This window comes from Nematolebias whitei, chromosome 10, assembly GCF_014905685.2.
Source record: "Nematolebias whitei isolate Nwh7 chromosome 10, NemWhi1, whole genome shotgun sequence".
NCBI classification, from domain to species: Eukaryota; Metazoa; Chordata; class Actinopteri; order Cyprinodontiformes; family Rivulidae; genus Nematolebias; species Nematolebias whitei.
Genome location: NC_056507.1, coordinates 30,087,033 through 30,104,592, shown reverse-complemented (window position 1 = coordinate 30,104,592; position 17,560 = coordinate 30,087,033). Strand labels below are relative to the sequence as shown.

Here is a 17,560-nt window from a genome sequence, read left to right as displayed (position 1 = left end):
AACAATACAAACAGCACCTTTTATATCGGTGAGTTATTTTGATGGACTGGTTGATGTCCGATACTTAACTTTATCGCTAATATCAGCTGATATCGATACCATGCCGATAATGTTGTGCATCCCTAATAAAATAAAAACATTTTGATGGCGAACGCATTATCTTTGCTCACTGGAATTAAAAATGGAAACGTGCTGTTTGTATTGTTCTAGTCCTGTCATACTACACATTAGTCTCATTAAGACCGCATGAAGCAATGGATATGTAAATGCATTCCTGTCTCCACCCTGCAGCTGGAGCAACACCAGCGTCCCACAACAACACCGTCAAACTTAACACTGGCAGGTTGCAACTCCAGGGTCATTCAGTTCACCTAAACGTTGCTTTAAAAAGGTGATAATGTGGCGCAAGATGAACCACAAATAACATGTTGTATAAATTGCTTTCTGCAGCATTGTGACAAACTGCGTGAGCTGTATATATGTACAATTTGTTGTGGATGTAAAACAAAACCAGTAGCTTGAATTTTCCGCCCTGTAGATCAGCAGGATTGGTTTATAAAGACCATTCTTGACGGTCTAAAGGCGTGTTTTTGAAATGACTGTGATGAAATGTAGTTTCAGAGTGCTCAGCTGATGGGATATTACCACAACCTGTTCTGTAGTGAATTGATGCAAAAATAAAACACTAATCGTTCACGTTAACGCTTCAATCTCTTATCAACGCGCTTTATTTTATTCTACGTCAGACCACAGCAGTCCCGTGTTAAACCCAGGTCGTCCTGATCTAACTCGCCCTCCTCTGATCTCAGCTGATAAGACAAAGACAAGTTTCGGTGCATATTTGAGGCAGCGCTTGTGTTCACCTTGTTCCTGAGAAGTTGCTGTTTTTCCACTTCCCATGTGAGGCTGCAGTGCCTCGATCGCTGCTGCGGGGCACACGATCTCAAAACCAGTTGGTGTAGCCGAGAATGAGCGACATGTTCTCTGACGTGACCCAAACCCAACCCTGACAACACCCAGCACACCTGAGCAGCCCTCACCGCACACAAACACACCCTGAAAACACCTCCCGCTAAAAACTCTTTCTCCGTCGTCGTTGTTCGCGCTCTCCTCGTATGCACATCGGTGTGGATATTTATTTATGATTTTTCAGCTGAGACGTGTCCCTCATGTTTGATTGACAACAAAAGCTGCGGCCTGCAGACACAGACAAGGAGACATTCCTTCCTGAATCCTTGAGGTGTTTTTGTTTTCCACACGTGCAAATGCTAAGTCCTGTCAGGCCACAAAGCTCTGAAATAACAGTCTTCTCCGTTCTGAGATGCTTTGTTTAAAGAGCTAATATCAGTCAGACTGTATGTGTTCTCCTCCAAACAAAGGCCTGAGCAAACCCAAAAGACACTCGTTAGGAGAGTTTGACAGGTGCGATGGAGTTTTAAAAACAAAGACCCGTTCAGGACACGCTCCGTGCGTCACTGTGCGCTCAGCCCTTTTCAAACGCAACATCAGCATGTCGAGACAGGTTTGATCTTAGCACCTCTAGGAAATACTAAAACTAGAAAAATGAGTAAAAAGCTCTCCTCGACATTACCCAGAATACAAAGGTCACACGAACAAAGTGCTGAGAGGCCCTGCGTGTTCTCTGCTGTTTGGTTGTACACAGTGACTTTTTGTTGTTGTTGCAAGATGCAACATACCGTATTTTCCACCGTACAAGTCGCATCAGTCCAAATATGTCTAAGAAAGTGGAAACAAAACAAATACGTTGCTTCGCCGTATAAGTCACATCTATTATGCGTCACCGCTGACAGCCTGGAAACATGGGCCGGTGTAGTTAAAAAAATCAATTGGTTGCCAAATGGCGACCGCGGGAGCGTGCACGGGAGGACTTTAACAAGAATTTAACAAGATTAACACTTAAAAACAATTATTTGTTTGCTCGCAATTATAGTAAAGGTGTCTCAGTTGAACTTTTCCTTAATAAACGCACTTTAATGGTCAAATCAGCTGCATTCCAGGAGTTCTGGAGCGAGACGAAAGTGACCTGTATGGCAAGCCAAGTGTCTCATTAATAGCCACTTTTACCTATTAATGAGACACTTGGCTTGCCATATTAGTTGAGGGCCCTCTAATGGCTGAAAATGGTGATGTTCAATATTTTCAAGGATTCAAGGATTTTTATTGTCGTTCACATCACATGTGGTACATGAGGTGGAACGAAACTATGTACACAGGGTCCCAGTTACATCCAACGATAATACAAAAAAAAATATATCCATGTCCGAATGAACGAAATCATCAGATCTCAGCCAAAAATTGGGTTATAAATTTAAAAAACATAAATTCGTCGCTTCGCTTCGTAAGTTTCAGGCATGCCAATTTATGCACACAAAAAACTGTGACTTATACGTCGGAAAATACAGTAATTGTCACGCACCAGTAGATTTTTTTTTTTGCGTGTGTTTGATCTACTTTCAGCTTCTTAACTGCATGAAATCAATAATGGGATGCAATTACTCACTAGATAATTTCCCACTTCTCCAGGAAATGTTTTATCCCCTTTTTGGGGAGTCATAGCGTATAAACTTTCACCCTGATCAGCATGAAGATTGCTCCCATGGACGTATTTTGTGATGTATTATGACAACAAGCAAAAACAGCTGGTCGTCACGACAACCCTCATCCCTTTTATACAAGTAAAAGAAGTGAAACCCTATCCGCAGACCTTCGCCCTGCTACCAGGGAAGTTCATGAAAGCAGCACTTGTTTAGGCCTGTTACACATTAACCGTTTGTGATTTGCACAGACAAGATACTAAAGCTGCTGCTGCTGCTCGAGGACAAATCAAAAATCCCCCCCAAGAGCTGACGAGAAACAAATCCACAGGAATCCTGAGGAGGAAGAGAGTGGAGAAAATCCACACTGCTGCTCGACAAAACCAGCGCATTCACATTCAGAGACATTTGAACCGTGTCGGAGGAAAACGAGAAAGTAATCTGTGTTTTGGGTTCACTGGTCGGTACGCAGAGAACGTTTCCCTCTTTGACTAATGTTTTCTGTCATTATTATAAACAAATTCTGCAAAAAGTCACAACTGGCTCTAAAACTGAACATAAAAGACATAATAATAAATTTAAAAAATCACAATCTATGGAAGCCTGAAACTGCCAAAATCAAGAATTAAGACGTGTACACAACTCAGTGAATGAAACTTACAAACTAATTCAACTACTTTAAATGTTTATTCATTTATTGTTGCATGTTCTCTATTTTTCTTTACTTCCCTAAATTATTTATGTGATTTTTTTGCTCATTTTATATAAAACGTATATATTTTTCTGTAACATTTCCTTGCTGCGTTCTCATCTATTTTGTTTCCCCAAACATATAGATTTCTGTCTCCTTTGTATATTCCTGTGACTCTTATTTTATTTTATTTGTTGCCTCTCAGCCTCATTATGCAGAGGTGTCTTAAGGCAGACGTGCTCAGTGGAGAACTTAATAACTTTTAGCACTGACGACAAAAGCGGAGAGTTTAATCTGGAGTGAAATAGATCGTTTTTGAAAAGTAACTTTTTGTTCCAACTATACAAAAACAACTTGTGCTAATTATTTTGTTACGAAAAGGACTCAGACGGTCATAAAGTATTGAATCATAAAAGAGGCATCTGTATCGAAACTGCACAGCAGGAAGTGCCGTTTTTTTATGTTTGGTTCTGTGTGTTAGATTGAAGTGTTTCATTTAAGGGTTGAATATGTCAAGAGAATCAAAGCAGAATAATAAACTTAAATAAACACAACTTCCAAATTTAAACATATTAAGGATCTTATATCTTTAACCCTGAAACCTAAAATGGTTGCCTTGCATATTAAAAAAAACAAAAGCTTCAGTAATTAACGTTTCGGTTTCATTTCTGTCTGTTAATGTTAATTAGGTGTTTGGGTGTATTAGATGCCACGTGACAATTTGTAATCAACTTAATAATAACTAACCTGGTCACCAGCAAAAATGCTACTTTTGTGCAGAAACCGGACCATGGTTTGGTTAAAGGAGACATCAATCTAAAATAGTTTTCAACCAACGAGGCCAGTTGAACATGGCGTAAGCATAGCTTGTTATAAACAACCAACGAGTGAGTATCTTAGGATGTGGCTTCAACATATAACGCCACATCCCTTACATTTGAATTGTATGACAGAAACGCATGCAGTAATGTCAAAAATATTCAAACGATTGCAAATACCAGATTAGCAACCAAACGCAGCAATAAATGTGTTTATGGTAACAAATGAAGAGAAACTGCAAAGATAATGTATTAAAAACAGAACAATGGAATATATATATATATATATATATATATATATTGATTTGCATACATTTTCAAGCTATTTATGCTTTTTTTCATGCAGGCTTTTTTTTGGGGGGGGGCACTTTCAGCCCTCCATACTCAATCCAATGCTGTTTTAAATGGTATTTTGGAGTGTTTATTACTTAATGAAATAAGGAGAAAGACCTGGTGCCTTTTAACAGATACAAATACCAGTTTGGCCTCTTGTCACTGTGCTGACAGCAGAACAGTCCGTGAGGTCAGAACCCAAGAGAGAATAAAACTTTGGACAAGTCCAAATGTTTTGGGAGTTTAAGTGGATCATATTTTGTCCCTTTTAACAAGAAGATCGCGTTTCTTCTCTGAATAGGATGACTCATAAGTTCAGCTATTAAAAGCTTCAAGTCAAACAGACCTTCAGCCATAAAAGCTCAGCTCATTGGTCAGATGATGATCTCAGCACCTGTTCTGCACTTTATTGCAGCTCTGAACAAACCAAGTCAGAAAGTCAGAGGTTTTTTTGTTTTTTTTTCGAGACAGAGAGCAGAAGACTGAGCAGCCCCCCAGCTGTGTAACCTAAAGGACTTGTCGATATCTACCTGACATGGCGTAGTGGGAGGCGGTGGTGGTGGACCCATTCTGACGCGGAAGTGTGGTCTTCTCGGCCAGTCTCATCTGGATCTGCTGCTGGACGCGCCGCGCTCTGGCCGCCTCGTCCGACAGTGCGCCCCCATTTCCGAGCTGGACGTCCGACGGGAGGGCGTAGGTGGTGACCGAGGTGTTGGGCTGTAAGGTGGAGAAAAACACGCTCTCTGAGGCCATGGTGCTCATGGTGACAAGTCAGGGAGACCGGAGGGCGTCCGTGCTGCGGACAAACCGTCTGCGCTCTGCGTCGTGGCACGGAGCGGAGCGCACAGAGAAGCGCGTCCACAGAGGAGGGGGAGGAGCCACAGGAGGAGCCGAGGGGCCAGTACCTGCCAGGTGAGCTGGTCCCCCTCCCCCTCCACACAGACAAGCTGAGTCAAATCGGCCTGGCTCTTATCTTAACCCGCTTCTTCCTTTTTGGGTCGCGGATGTCACTGGTGCCCACTGTGCGAGGGGCGGGGACACCTGGACTGGTCTCCAGTCCATAACGACCATTCACTCTCTCACGAACACCTATAGGAACAATTAGAGTTCTCTAACATGGGTGTTTTTGGTCTGTGGGTATAGAACACCAAAATGCTCCAACTTAAATAAATAAATAAAACATTATGAAATGAGAAAAGCAATCTATTTTTATTATTGTGTGTCACAATTGTGTTTTTCATAACAGCTTATTTATTTCATGACTGTTTTCACACGACAACAGCTTTTTGCTTCATTATATCTTTCAAACCATCATACTAGTTGTTAACAGTTATTAAATTAGTTGCAGTTTCACCCATGAATTAGGGAGAAAATAAAATAACTCACTTCATAATTGAGAAACAAAACTGCATTTTAAATAAAAAATATATAAGTGAATTACAGCCACAAGTACTTCTGTTCAATGTAGTTTTTACTTTGACCTTCATACTAAAATGTCTCCTTTCGTTTTACAATAAACTATTTACAGTGTCTTGACCTTTATTTTATATATAAAATGTTTATATTTTAAAAATCTGCTCAAAGTGAGGTGGCGCAACTAGAGCTGCTGCCTCTCAGCGAGCAGGTCCCTGGTTCAAACCCCGGTCCAGGGGCCTTCTGGGTGGAGTTTGCATGTTCTCTCCGTGCATGCGTGGGTTTTCTCCTGGTACTCCGGTTTCCTCCCACAGACCAAAAACATGCATGTTAGACTGATTGGTAACTCTAAATTGTCCCTAGCTGTGAGTGAGAGAGTGAATGGTTGTTTGTCTCGTTTGTCTCTATGTGTCCCTGTGATGGACTGGAGACCTGTCCAGGGTGTACCCCGCCCCTCGCACAGTGATTGCTGGACATGGGCACCAGCGACCCCCATGACCCATAATGGAATAAGCGGGTAAAGATAATGGATGGATGCTCAAAGTGGACTGGAAAAAGTAATGCATGTGTAATACACGTGTAAAAGCTAAAAAAGACGAACTTTAATAAGAAGTAATAATAATAAGTTGTTCACTGCATTATGATGTGTGCCCACATGTTGGGTTGGGGGCCCAGAGTCGTGCCAGGTGTGTGTGTGTGTGTATGTGTGTGTGTGTGTGTGTGGGGGGGGGGGGGGGCTACATCAATTGTCTTTTTGTTCTTTTGTTTTTCCCCGGGCCAGAGCATGTAGCAGGAGGAACTAATGTTGCAACACCTCATTGCAGCCCAAACCCATTTTAGAGACGCACGACAAAACAAATAATAAATCTATATTTTAACATATTGGTAATTTTTTCTCTTTGTTAAAGTGTATGTTTGGAAAATGGAGCAGTATGGTGTCACTAAAACCAAGGATTTAAATTGAGGATTGTGGAACTGAGTGTATTTATCGTGTTTAAAAATATACAAGGGAGACGTCACATTTACTGAGTTGAAGCTCCAAGTCAACCCAGCTGAGGTGAGTTCTCCTCCACTCCTCCCACTTCATTTCACTAAGCTGCTGGGAAAGGTGTTGAGTCAAACGTGATGAGGTGCTGCTGGAGGGCACAGCCTGTTTGACTCTCTCTCAGTGTGATTCTCTGTTTCAGCTGCTGCCGTTAATGGAATTAAACCAGTTCATGTGATGCACAAGCTCATAGCAAAGGTGTTTTTCTGTTTAACGTTGTTTCTTCTCCAAAAACTCACAAAGTTCTCTCTGCAAAGGCGTCAGTTCCTTTTATTTCATGTGATGTAAACTGTACTCTGATAAATGCATTCAATGATTCAGGATGTTTATTGCACTGATTCCGTTTTGTTTGTCTAGTTTGCCTGTTTTTTATAATCAATAATCATTATTTCATGTTCAAGTAATTTTACCCACACAAAGTCCATAAATTGACATTTTCTGTTTTAACAACCCTCATAATGTGTTTTTGCCTTTACATAACTTTGTTATATTCACAGGATATAGTCAAAATACCTTGAGATTGACATTTTCTATTTGAATTAACTTTAACTTTATTTTACTTAGATTAGATTTTAAATATTTAAGTTTATGTCATGAAAACTTGAGTATTTTTGCGATTAATGTTTTGTTTTGTGGGTGGGGGTGGGACTGGGGGGGGGGGGGGGGGGGGGGTTACTTTCTCCAAAGAAAAGAGCCCGACATAAAAGGTTTGCGATCCGCTGCTTTAAGAACAAAATGACCTTCTAGTTGTTGATTTGTGTTTCTTCGGTCTACACGTTATAAAATCACACACGTGCTGAGAAAACAAAAAGCACAAACGAGTCCGATGTAGTTTGTGTTTTGAGCATTTTGTCTAAAACATATAGAATATTGAAGCAAAGCTTGGGTCTGAACGTGCACAGATTTACTCCCTGTTGGAAACCAGGTGGACATAAGTTAGAGTTAACAAAATTAACAGAAAGTGTAATCTTGAAGTTATTATATAAAAACTCTTCTTGTTTGAATGTTTCAAAGACGTTCTGTGATTTTTTTTCTCCCGAGCACTTTAGTTTTCTAACAAAACACACGTCAGGTCCATTGGTTACTCCAAAGTGTGTTATGTTGTGTGTGTGTGTGTGTGTGTGTGTGTGTGTGACCTGTCTGTCCGTGGTGCACCCGCCCATCACCAGCTCCCTCTAAAACCCTCAACAGGACCAGGAAGGCCCATAAAATGGCTGCACGGTCGGGCCTTCTACTTAATTATCAAAAAACATCTGCTTTTTATCTGAACACAAGAAAAGGTGAATAAAACACCAACATGAACAGATCAGTCCACGTTGAACCACTTTACTGACTTTAGTATTTATTCCACGTGTTTGTGTTTTTTTTAATAAACGTAAGAGACGAACAAATCTTGTTGACGACTTCTCCACATTAAGACGCAACGAGTGAAAAGCGCTCACTGTTCTCATCGACACTTTGATCCCGCCAGCCGGGAGCAACATGAAACCACAGTGAGGTTTCATCGCTGCATGAAAGAGAACATTCAAAACTGGATTTGATTTAAGGTGAACTGCAGCTTTAATGAAACAAACAACAACAACCTCAGTGAAAGTAGAGTTTTTCTGCGGCTGATGACCGACATGCAACACTGATGCTTTTTCTTTTGCCAATGTGACCGTTTCATGTTGAACAAATTAAAACCATCGCTTGAATAATCACATATTAACCATCCCTAACAAGAACTTGTGCATTAAAAGATAAAATACAAAGAGCTTTTCCTTTAAAGAAACTAAAATGTGAGCTACAGTGCAATTTATTTGACTCCTCAGATGATTTATTGACATATTTCAAGGTAAATGCGTTCAGGTTTCTCCTCTAAAGCTAAAATCCCTCAATGTTTTCTAATTATCCCAATTTATCAACCAATTTTTTTAGACAAAATCACAATTTTTAATCGAACATAATGAAGCAAATTTTATTTCCTATTTTTTTGTGGCAGCATTTACATAAAAATTATATGAAATGTATTTTTTTCAAGACTTTTTGTTGTTTTTAATGCTCGAGCAGAGGCGATATTTGAGCTGCAGGTTGTAATTTGTTTGAAATCTTTAAAAACAACAACTTGTTGCAGAGGTAAGTTGGACAGGCTGTTACAAGGTGTGGCTCTGCTGCAGTCTGGCATTAAGGCGAGGCCGCACCTTACTTTTATTTGTTTCGCTTGATGACAGCGTAGCAACAAGAACGATCGCCTCCAACGAGAGACGGAGAGCAGTGCACGTTCATGTACGCACGTTTTTACTCTCTAAATATCTTGTTAATGACAAAAATACAAACAAATATTCGATCTTTAGTGGAAAGACTGACTTTCTTTGCTGTAAAAACTCAGTTTATCTAAAAATGTCAGCTCAGAGGTTACGATCATTAATGATGAACTTTATCAGCTGAAACATCACCTTCACAAATATAAAGAAGCAGCAACAATCAACATTTGAAAGCATCTTAATGCTAATTCCTAAGAAGACACTTTATATAAATTAAAAGTTACATTTTTATCAAAAAATGCGTGAAAGAATAAAAAAGCCCCAGTCCAGGTGTTTGTGTGAAGACTTACCATGTCCGCTGCAGCTGGTGTGATGCTCTCTGGAGTTTTGTACCTGCTCTGACCCACTCCAGTGGGAGTTACATTGTATTAAAAGTTTTAATTACAGTCACCGCCCTGAACATTTAAATTTGCTTTCCAAAGTGAATGCCAAAAAAAAAAAAAAAAAAGCGCCCAAACACAAAAACAGGATGAGTCAAGGAGGCCTGGCAGGGTGTGTTGGAGATGAGCGACAGTCTGCTTTCCCCTTCAGCCCTCTAGGTTTTTACACGATTGATTCTATAAAACGGTACAGAAAAGGGTTTAGAGGATTTTAGGATTTCTCAGGAGGCTTTTTGGACAGGAGTCACCAGATTTGATCAGATTTAGGATTTTAGCAACATTTCTTTGATGACTCAGAGAGCAGAGCAGCCGTTTTTACTGAATTCAGCCTGACTCACTGTGTGTGTGTGCGTGTGTGTGTGTGTGTGTGTGTGTGTGTGTGTGTGTGTGTGTGTGTGACAGCATGACAGCATGATAGTGATATGGGCTGCCTGTTGTCTCATGTACCTGCAGCTTCCACCTGGTTCGTCTGTTGTCTTCTCTGAAATGACGTTACACAGAGATGACTTGCGTGACATGGTTGCACGTGTATATTATTGTTCATCAGAAGCCAAACAGCTGAATAATCACCAAATAAAATGATAAATGAGTATCATTTAACTTCTTTAGCTATTGGGTCTCAAACTCAGCCTAGAACAAGGGTGCCCAAACTTTTTCCCTGTGAGGCTAAATGTAAAATCTATCAGAAGGCTGCGGCCCAAATATAACAAATAATATAATGTATGAAATGCAAATACTTATTTAAGTAAAGTATATTTATTTTTTATACAGTTATTTAACGTTCCGTTCTGTATATAAAGAACATTACAGAACACAAAATATAACGTTATATATAAGAAATTAAAACAAATATTGAATTTTTAGCATTTCATTATAATTATATGCAGTGCAAAATGTAAAAGAAGCATGTCCAACTGCAACACAACTTAACAGCAACAATAATATGAACATAAATAAACAGTCCCATATATAGTCATTGGGCTGACATTTCCATCTAACATTAAAGTCAATGCGTGGAATACATAGGCGTCAACCATTATATGTGAAGTGGACGTGTCCCCCCCACATAAAGAAAAAAAGTTCATTTGGACGCCCCCACTTTTACTATGAAACATTAGTTCAAGTGGTGCAGTTTCTCTTTCTTCGTGAACAAATCCATTCCACTTGATTAACAGGAGAATACTCAAACCACTAAAAGTCCACTCCAGGTTTTCCCGGTGACCCCCAACTCTACACAGCTGCCTGCAGTGTTTCTGTGCGTCTCCTCCTGCCTCGGCAGAAAACACGCACATGTGGAGGAGATGGGGACACCTCTGCAGTTGTTGTCCGTGGAAGGGGGGGGGGGGGGGTTGATCATAAACATATATACAGGATGCTTGAGAGGAGCGCTACGTAGCATCTTATCTTAGCAGTAACTGTGACGCTGCAGGTGTAAGAGACGCTGTGTGTTCAGGTGCATTAAAGTTGAAATATCTTTATGTCTTTATATCTTTCTCAAGCTTCATGAGAAACATCATTTAGATGAGGAGTGTTGAACACAAGTAAACATGTCCAGTGGTGATGTTTTTTATTTCTTTATAAAGACAAATAGTGCCGATCTGATGCTCTGTATTAAAGTGTATTAAAGTTAAAATGTCTTTAAAACCCACAGCTGAATTTACACAAACTTAGTGAAAAACATGTTTTAAATGTGTAGAATTAAAGGAAATCTAGGTGAAATACACTAGTGAACACTTTTTTACACACACGCACGTGCACACACATGCACGCACCTACACACATCATTGTGCCCCCCCCCCCCCCCCCCCCATACACACACATTACGGATGCTTCTGACGCCCTTGGTGGAATGACTGAGTGAATACAAATTGATTCTTCAAAGTAAATTTTAATAATAGCAATGAGAACAGCTTGGCGGGCCAACTTTGGCCCACGGGCCCCACTTTGGACACCTCTGGCCTAGAGTCTTTGGACAGCTTCACATGTGGGTTTCTTCAATATTCAACAGAATCAACACTTTGGCTCTTTAAATAAATGACCTGATTTTTTAAATTTTAAGCAATGTTCTGGCATAAAGAAATAGTACTTTAGGAGTGTCAGTCAGAACACGGAGTATTAAAAAGGTAGACATTTTCCTCCAAGATAGTAGGGGCACCACGAAGAGGAGACCAGAGGTGGGGCAATGGCCTCTCTAAAATAACTCGTAATAATAGTTATACTACAATGTTCAGTCAGGTCATCTGGACGGTTTCTTTTTTTGCTGAGACGTTTCGTCCTTCATCCAAAGGACTTCTTCAGTCCGAGGAGCCACAAACAAACTGCAGTCCCCCAAGTCCAGTTTGGTTGTGGCTCCTTGGACTGAATAAATCCTTTGGATGAAAGATGAAACGTCTCAGCAAAAAAAGAAACCATCCAGATGACCAGACTGAACATTGTTTGATTTGTACCTGGATTACTGAGCATGAACTTTGGTGGAATAGTAATAGTAATATTAAATTAAGTAAATTAACAAAAATGTAGTAATGTTTTTCAGAAGGTGATTTCATAACTCCTGCGTTGCTGTATTTGTCAGTAATATATATGACAATGACATAAATCTCCTAAAATTCTGCTCTGGTTAACAGTTTTAGGTGTGCCACTTTAAGATTTTAAGTGGGCCCCACCCACATGGCCACCCCTTTAAAAAAATTCTGGATGTGCCACTGCAGGCTATAGGTGAACAGCCAGCAAAAACAGTGGCCTTGTTCATATTATTTGTTTAAGGTGCAAAAAACCCAGTTCTTCAAAAATCTCATACAGGTGTGAAAGAATGCTACGTTAGCTAATATCAAAGGTGCTCCTTTCATTTCTAATGAAAACTGCTGCAGCTCATCTACGAAAACAGCTGACATGACTGAAAACAGGTCCACGATGGTGATGTTGCAATAAAGAACTTCAACAACTTTGACATGATGGCACGTATTTACGCTCCGATTTGTTGAGTAAAGTATGCAGATGAAAAGAAAGTGAGGTCCAAGTGCTAAACATACCTGTAAACAATGTTTTGAATGTGTTCGAATGCTGAGCTTGGTCTTTATGGCAATTTTATTTGATGTTTAGCAGCAGATTCTCTCGTATTTCCACCTAAACATCTTCTCTGACCCATTTCACCGTATGTGTTTACCTACACAGACTACAGCCAGCCTAATGTACCAGTCATGTGACCCAAGCGTCAATTCATCCAAGTGCTTTGTTTACACTGACTGCATACCCTCATTTTACAATTGCATATCAATAAATCTGGACAACTACTGGAGTCAATTCAAACTGCACAGTTCAATATAGTTCAGGATGTTTGATCAAGAAGCCAGTCATGTTTGATTTTTCATACTTTGCAATGAACTATCCTGATTCATGCTCAATAATCCAGGTAGAAAAATCTAACAAAGTTAAGTCAGGTCCTCTGGATGGATTAAAAATTAAAAAATAAAATAAAATGTTGAAACGTTTTGTTTTTTATCCAAAAGACTTCTTCAGTCTGAGGAGCTGCACTAAACTCAGTCTTATAAAAAGCACCTTCTCATAGTGCATCAACCAGTTTGCAGATAACATCCAGAACTAGTTGTTCACGAGGACCACCAGCCTAACGACCAATCATTAGTGCTCTGATGGCTGCTTGCTATTCTCAGAGGGCTGAGTGATTCTAGCAATAACATTGTAAGAGACATGGAGGCCTCCACCCCTGTTTAATGATGGACGGTTTCTCTTCACAAAGATGGCCTCCTTCACTCTTCTCTCAAACCATCATTCCTCTCTATCGAGGGTGGCTGTGGATGAGTGGTTAGAGCAGTTGTCCTCCAATTGGAAAGTTGGGGGTTTGATTCCACCAGCAGTGACATGCTGAAGTGTCCTTGGGCAAGACACTGAACCCCTCATTGCCTCTGATGTCCCATCAGTGTATGAATGTGATAAAGCACTGATTCGTCTTTGGAGAGATCTAGTAGAGTGATGTATGAACGGGTAAATAAGGGCACGGATTGTAGTGTAAAGTGCGTTGAGTGTCTCGATAAGATAGAAAGGAGCTGTAAAAGTACAGTCCATTTACCATTTATCCAGGATGTGAACATCTTCATCCCTGAAAGAGTGACCGCTGGCCTGGAGATGAGTGTAGACCGCAGAGTCCTGGCCTGATGATGTTGATCTTCTGTGCTGGTCCATCCTTTTGGCCAGTGGCTGTTTAGTTTCCATGATGTAAGACTGATCACCCTCCTGACACTGAACAACATACACAGTATTACTCTGTTTGTGCCGGGGGACTGGATCTTTGGGATGAACCAGTCTTTGCCGTAATGTATTTTGGGGTTTAAAAGCCACTGGGACGTTATGTTTAGAAAATAAATGTCTCAGTTTCTCTGATACCCCCTCAACATACAGAATGACCACTGGTCTGGGTCTGTTCCTCCGTTTCACCTGATGGCTGACTGGAGTCCTGTTTGGTACCTTTAAACGTTTTGCACGAACAATGTCCGTATTACTACACAAACATCGGTCTGTTGAGACTTTTGAATGTACCAGTACACTTGATTAGCACTTCTGCTCAGTCCAGTGGAGGACTTTGATAAAACAGTGACAAACTGAACAAACAGTGTCGTGTAAAGTACACGTTTAATATTAGCTAATGTTACCTGTGTGACATATTTGAGAAATACTTGTTTTGACGCAGTTTGGCTAGCCGTTAGCCTAGCCTGAAGAAAGAACAAAACTTGGTAATCCTAGAAGGAGCAAGACAATCCAAAGCTGAGTCAGCGGGTGGCAGGTCTACAAAGGTAATGATGACAGCACAGGGAGGCGAGAAGACACCGTCCTCTGATAATTTATTCTCTGCGTTAAATCAGCTCACACACATCCTTTGCTGCAGGTCTAAAACCACAAATCAAAAAAGATTTTTTTTAAATATTAATTAATTTTTTTTATTTGCTCCAACCTTCTTTCCCCTCCTCATATTATTATTTTAAATCCAATCATGGCGGCGGTGAGCTTTTTTTCTTTAACAGGTCACGCCCAGATGTTGCAAGAAAATGCTTGTTCAAAGGTCCACATGCTTTTAACTCATAGTTGTCACGTTTACTTGAACAATATATAAATGTACTTTTTAACAACTTTTCAGTCATTTCTCTTGATAATGAACAGCTGACCTCAACTTCATTAAACCCCATCCAATATATTTCTTTTAGTTTTACTTTCACAGCTTTACATTTTGTAACGTCTTGAAAATTGCTCTGTTCAGACACAGGACAGTGTTTCAGATTCAGGACTGAAGAAGAAGAAGAAGCTTTGACCTCTGGAAACAGGAAGCGTGGCTTCCACAAAGTGTTGCCACCAAGCTAACACTCTGTTGTCTAAATATCCCTGTAGCTGAAGCCGGGAGGCAAAGTTTAGTCTGGCAACAAAAGAGACAAAAACAAACATCAGCAGAGGTGAATATTAACTGAGTGATGAGAAAATACAATCAGTAAAGGGACCTCTAAAGAAGAAGAGAGACAGTCAACAGATGTCTTCAAAGCTCATCAGTCATTTTGGAAGAAGTGAGCGTGTTTGGGCTTGAGGCGTGTTTTTAATTTAAACGTCGTCGCACCTGACATCAAAGCAGAAAAGCTGTTTCCTTTGGTGAGAAAGTAAACCTGTTATCAGAACAAACATGTGCTCTGGGTGTGTCTACTGTCACTGTGCCAGAAATACAAGTCAGTTCATCTGGTATTGTTCTGAGGGTTTGCTGCAGAGTGGGCAAACAAGTGGGTACGACACTGCCCCCTGGTGGAGGTTCACCGCAAACACACTAGGCCTGTGAGGCGCTTTGAAACCAGTCAGGATCAAACGTGAATTAAAAGTGCATACGTAGTTACATATGTGTTTCCATCCTCTTTTAAACCAATGAAATAAATAGTTAAATGAGCGGACTGCTCATAATTTACAAGCATTATTGTTAAAGAGAAGTTGTCTCGCTTCCTTTTTGCCCAAAACAACAACAAAAAAAGGATGAATGGCACTGGTGGAGGAAACTTGACATAATTTATTATTGTTCATTACAAAAAAAAAAAAAGAGGCTGCAAGAACAGATGTAAAACTTTGCTCTTTTTCATGGAGGGGTGTCTCACCAGCTCACAAAAGGTGAGATCTTTCACGACGTTTGAGGCAGAGATGCTCGTATCCTCACAGCTGCAGCGAGATGCCACATAAACAACCAGGAAGTACACACGCTCTACTGAAAAACATCTGCTAGATATGTACAAATTTATACATCCATAAAACAAAATCACCGACTGCTGATTGTTTGACACGTGTCGTTTGATAAATAAAAATTAAAAATCTCACAGCTAGAGGTTCAACTAAAGGTTAGCACTGACAAATAAGCACTATTAAAACGAGTTATAATCTAAAATAAAAACGGTAAAAATACCCATTTTGTGCTAAAAGCAGCACAGAAACACGTCATTAGCATGAAGTGGACCGTCCCCTGTTCCTTCAGTACACGCCTGGGCTGTTACGGATCCCACAGCAGAGCACCATGGTGAAGATCATCTCAAAGATCTAAACACAGACAAGGAAAACACATCTGGATTAAAAACATTCGTAATGATGAAGAGCGTATCTTTTGTAGTCCGACACTCACCATGATGACGGCAACCACCAGGGCGGCGAGGCCGATGAGGTAGAGCTTCTTAGAGAACAGCTCGACCAGCTTTATGTGACAGCCCTGAGGGGAGGAAGAGGCTGGGTGAGGATGCTGTGATGGGTGAGATGTTTCTACCGCTCGCACATCGTCAGGGATTCCATGTCATAAAGAAATGTTTACTGTCAAAGCAAAGGGCTGCGCTGCCTACAGGACTGTTTACACTGAACGTTATCTGATCCCAGTCTGTTTGACGTTAATCATCTGTAGGAACACGAGGCTTCCAGGGTTACAGACTAAACCAGTGTGGGTTCAGTTGGTCTGATCAAAAAGATCATAAGTTAATGAAATATTTCTTAAATCATTAAAGCAATATAATCTATTTAAACAATGAGTGGATGTGGTTTGGGCTCAACAATATTTACCAGCATAAAAGCAGTTAAAATGTCCCAAATCTTGTGTGTTAAAATAAAATACATAAAAAATAAGTTTAGCCTAAAGGGATAGATTGGATCATTTCAAATAATAATAATGTGTTATGTGAAAATTGGCTCTCTGCTTTTAACCCATCCACCCCCAGGTGGAGCAGTGGGCAGATATTGAAAGCGTCTGGGGAGCAACTGGGGATGAGGTGTGCTGCTCAGAGACACCACGAGATGTGCAATGACTGGGGATTGAACCTGGGACTTTGGGGTCCTGAGTTGGCTGCCCTGCCTCTACCCCATAAAGTGAGGTCCTGTGAAAAGTTTATGACCGTTTAATATCTTACTGATAATAATTTTACATTAAAGGATTATTCTGGTAAAAATGTTCTGACTTTTTCTGCAAGAATTGTCCCAAGCTGCACAAAAACTACAGAATACATGAAAATAACATGAAGCTGAGTGAAGTCGAAACTTATACTGTATTTAAAAAAGGCTCATATGAAACTTACTGTATGTGATCTTTTTTTTAGATGACAGCAACCCACTTTGGTCTTGATGCTGCTCAAATTAGTCAGTTTAGTTAGAATTAAACTATTTTTCCAAACTGAAATATTTATTAATCTCCCACAAAACATATATTAAATGATCCAACACCTCAGAAACAAAAAAACCTGAACTTTCCTTTGAATATGCAACTTTATAAAATCTAAAATGTGTATTGATCCTGTGTGTGTGTGTGTGTGTTTCTCTGATAGCAAACATCAGATAAACCACCGGACAGATTTAATAAAATGTTCAGAAAGTAATCAGTTGATGTAGATCCATTAGTATTTACTAAGTTCTGTTTAATATTTATCTACTACAGTCTTTCAATACAACAAACTAAATCTGAGACTTTGAGTTTAGGACTTTATTATTTACTTCATTTCATGCTACTGAACTTTATAT

At 40.0% G+C, this 17,560-nt stretch overlaps 2 protein-coding genes across 2 annotated transcripts in view; both read right to left on the bottom strand.

Annotated features, from left to right (window-relative positions):
* Positions 1-5,232, bottom strand: part of LOC119416327 (plakophilin-3) — a 20,982-nt gene extending 15,750 nt beyond the window's left edge. Inside the window, exon 1 of the mRNA XM_037683555.1 lies at positions 4,928-5,232. Within this exon, the coding sequence (XP_037539483.1) occupies positions 4,928-5,159 (232 nt within the window). The 5' untranslated portion in view covers positions 5,160-5,232. The remainder of the gene's footprint in view (positions 1-4,927) is intronic.
* Positions 5,233-16,039: 10,807 nt separating this feature from the next.
* The window catches only part of LOC119415799 (CD81 antigen-like), a 17,128-nt gene continuing 15,607 nt past the window's right edge, over positions 16,040-17,560 (bottom strand). Inside the window, exons 7-8 of the mRNA XM_037682971.1 lie at positions 16,188-16,271; positions 16,040-16,105 (exon numbers count right to left, since the gene is read on the bottom strand). Coding sequence (XP_037538899.1) covers positions 16,040-16,105; positions 16,188-16,271 — 150 coding nt within the window. The remainder of the gene's footprint in view (positions 16,106-16,187; positions 16,272-17,560) is intronic.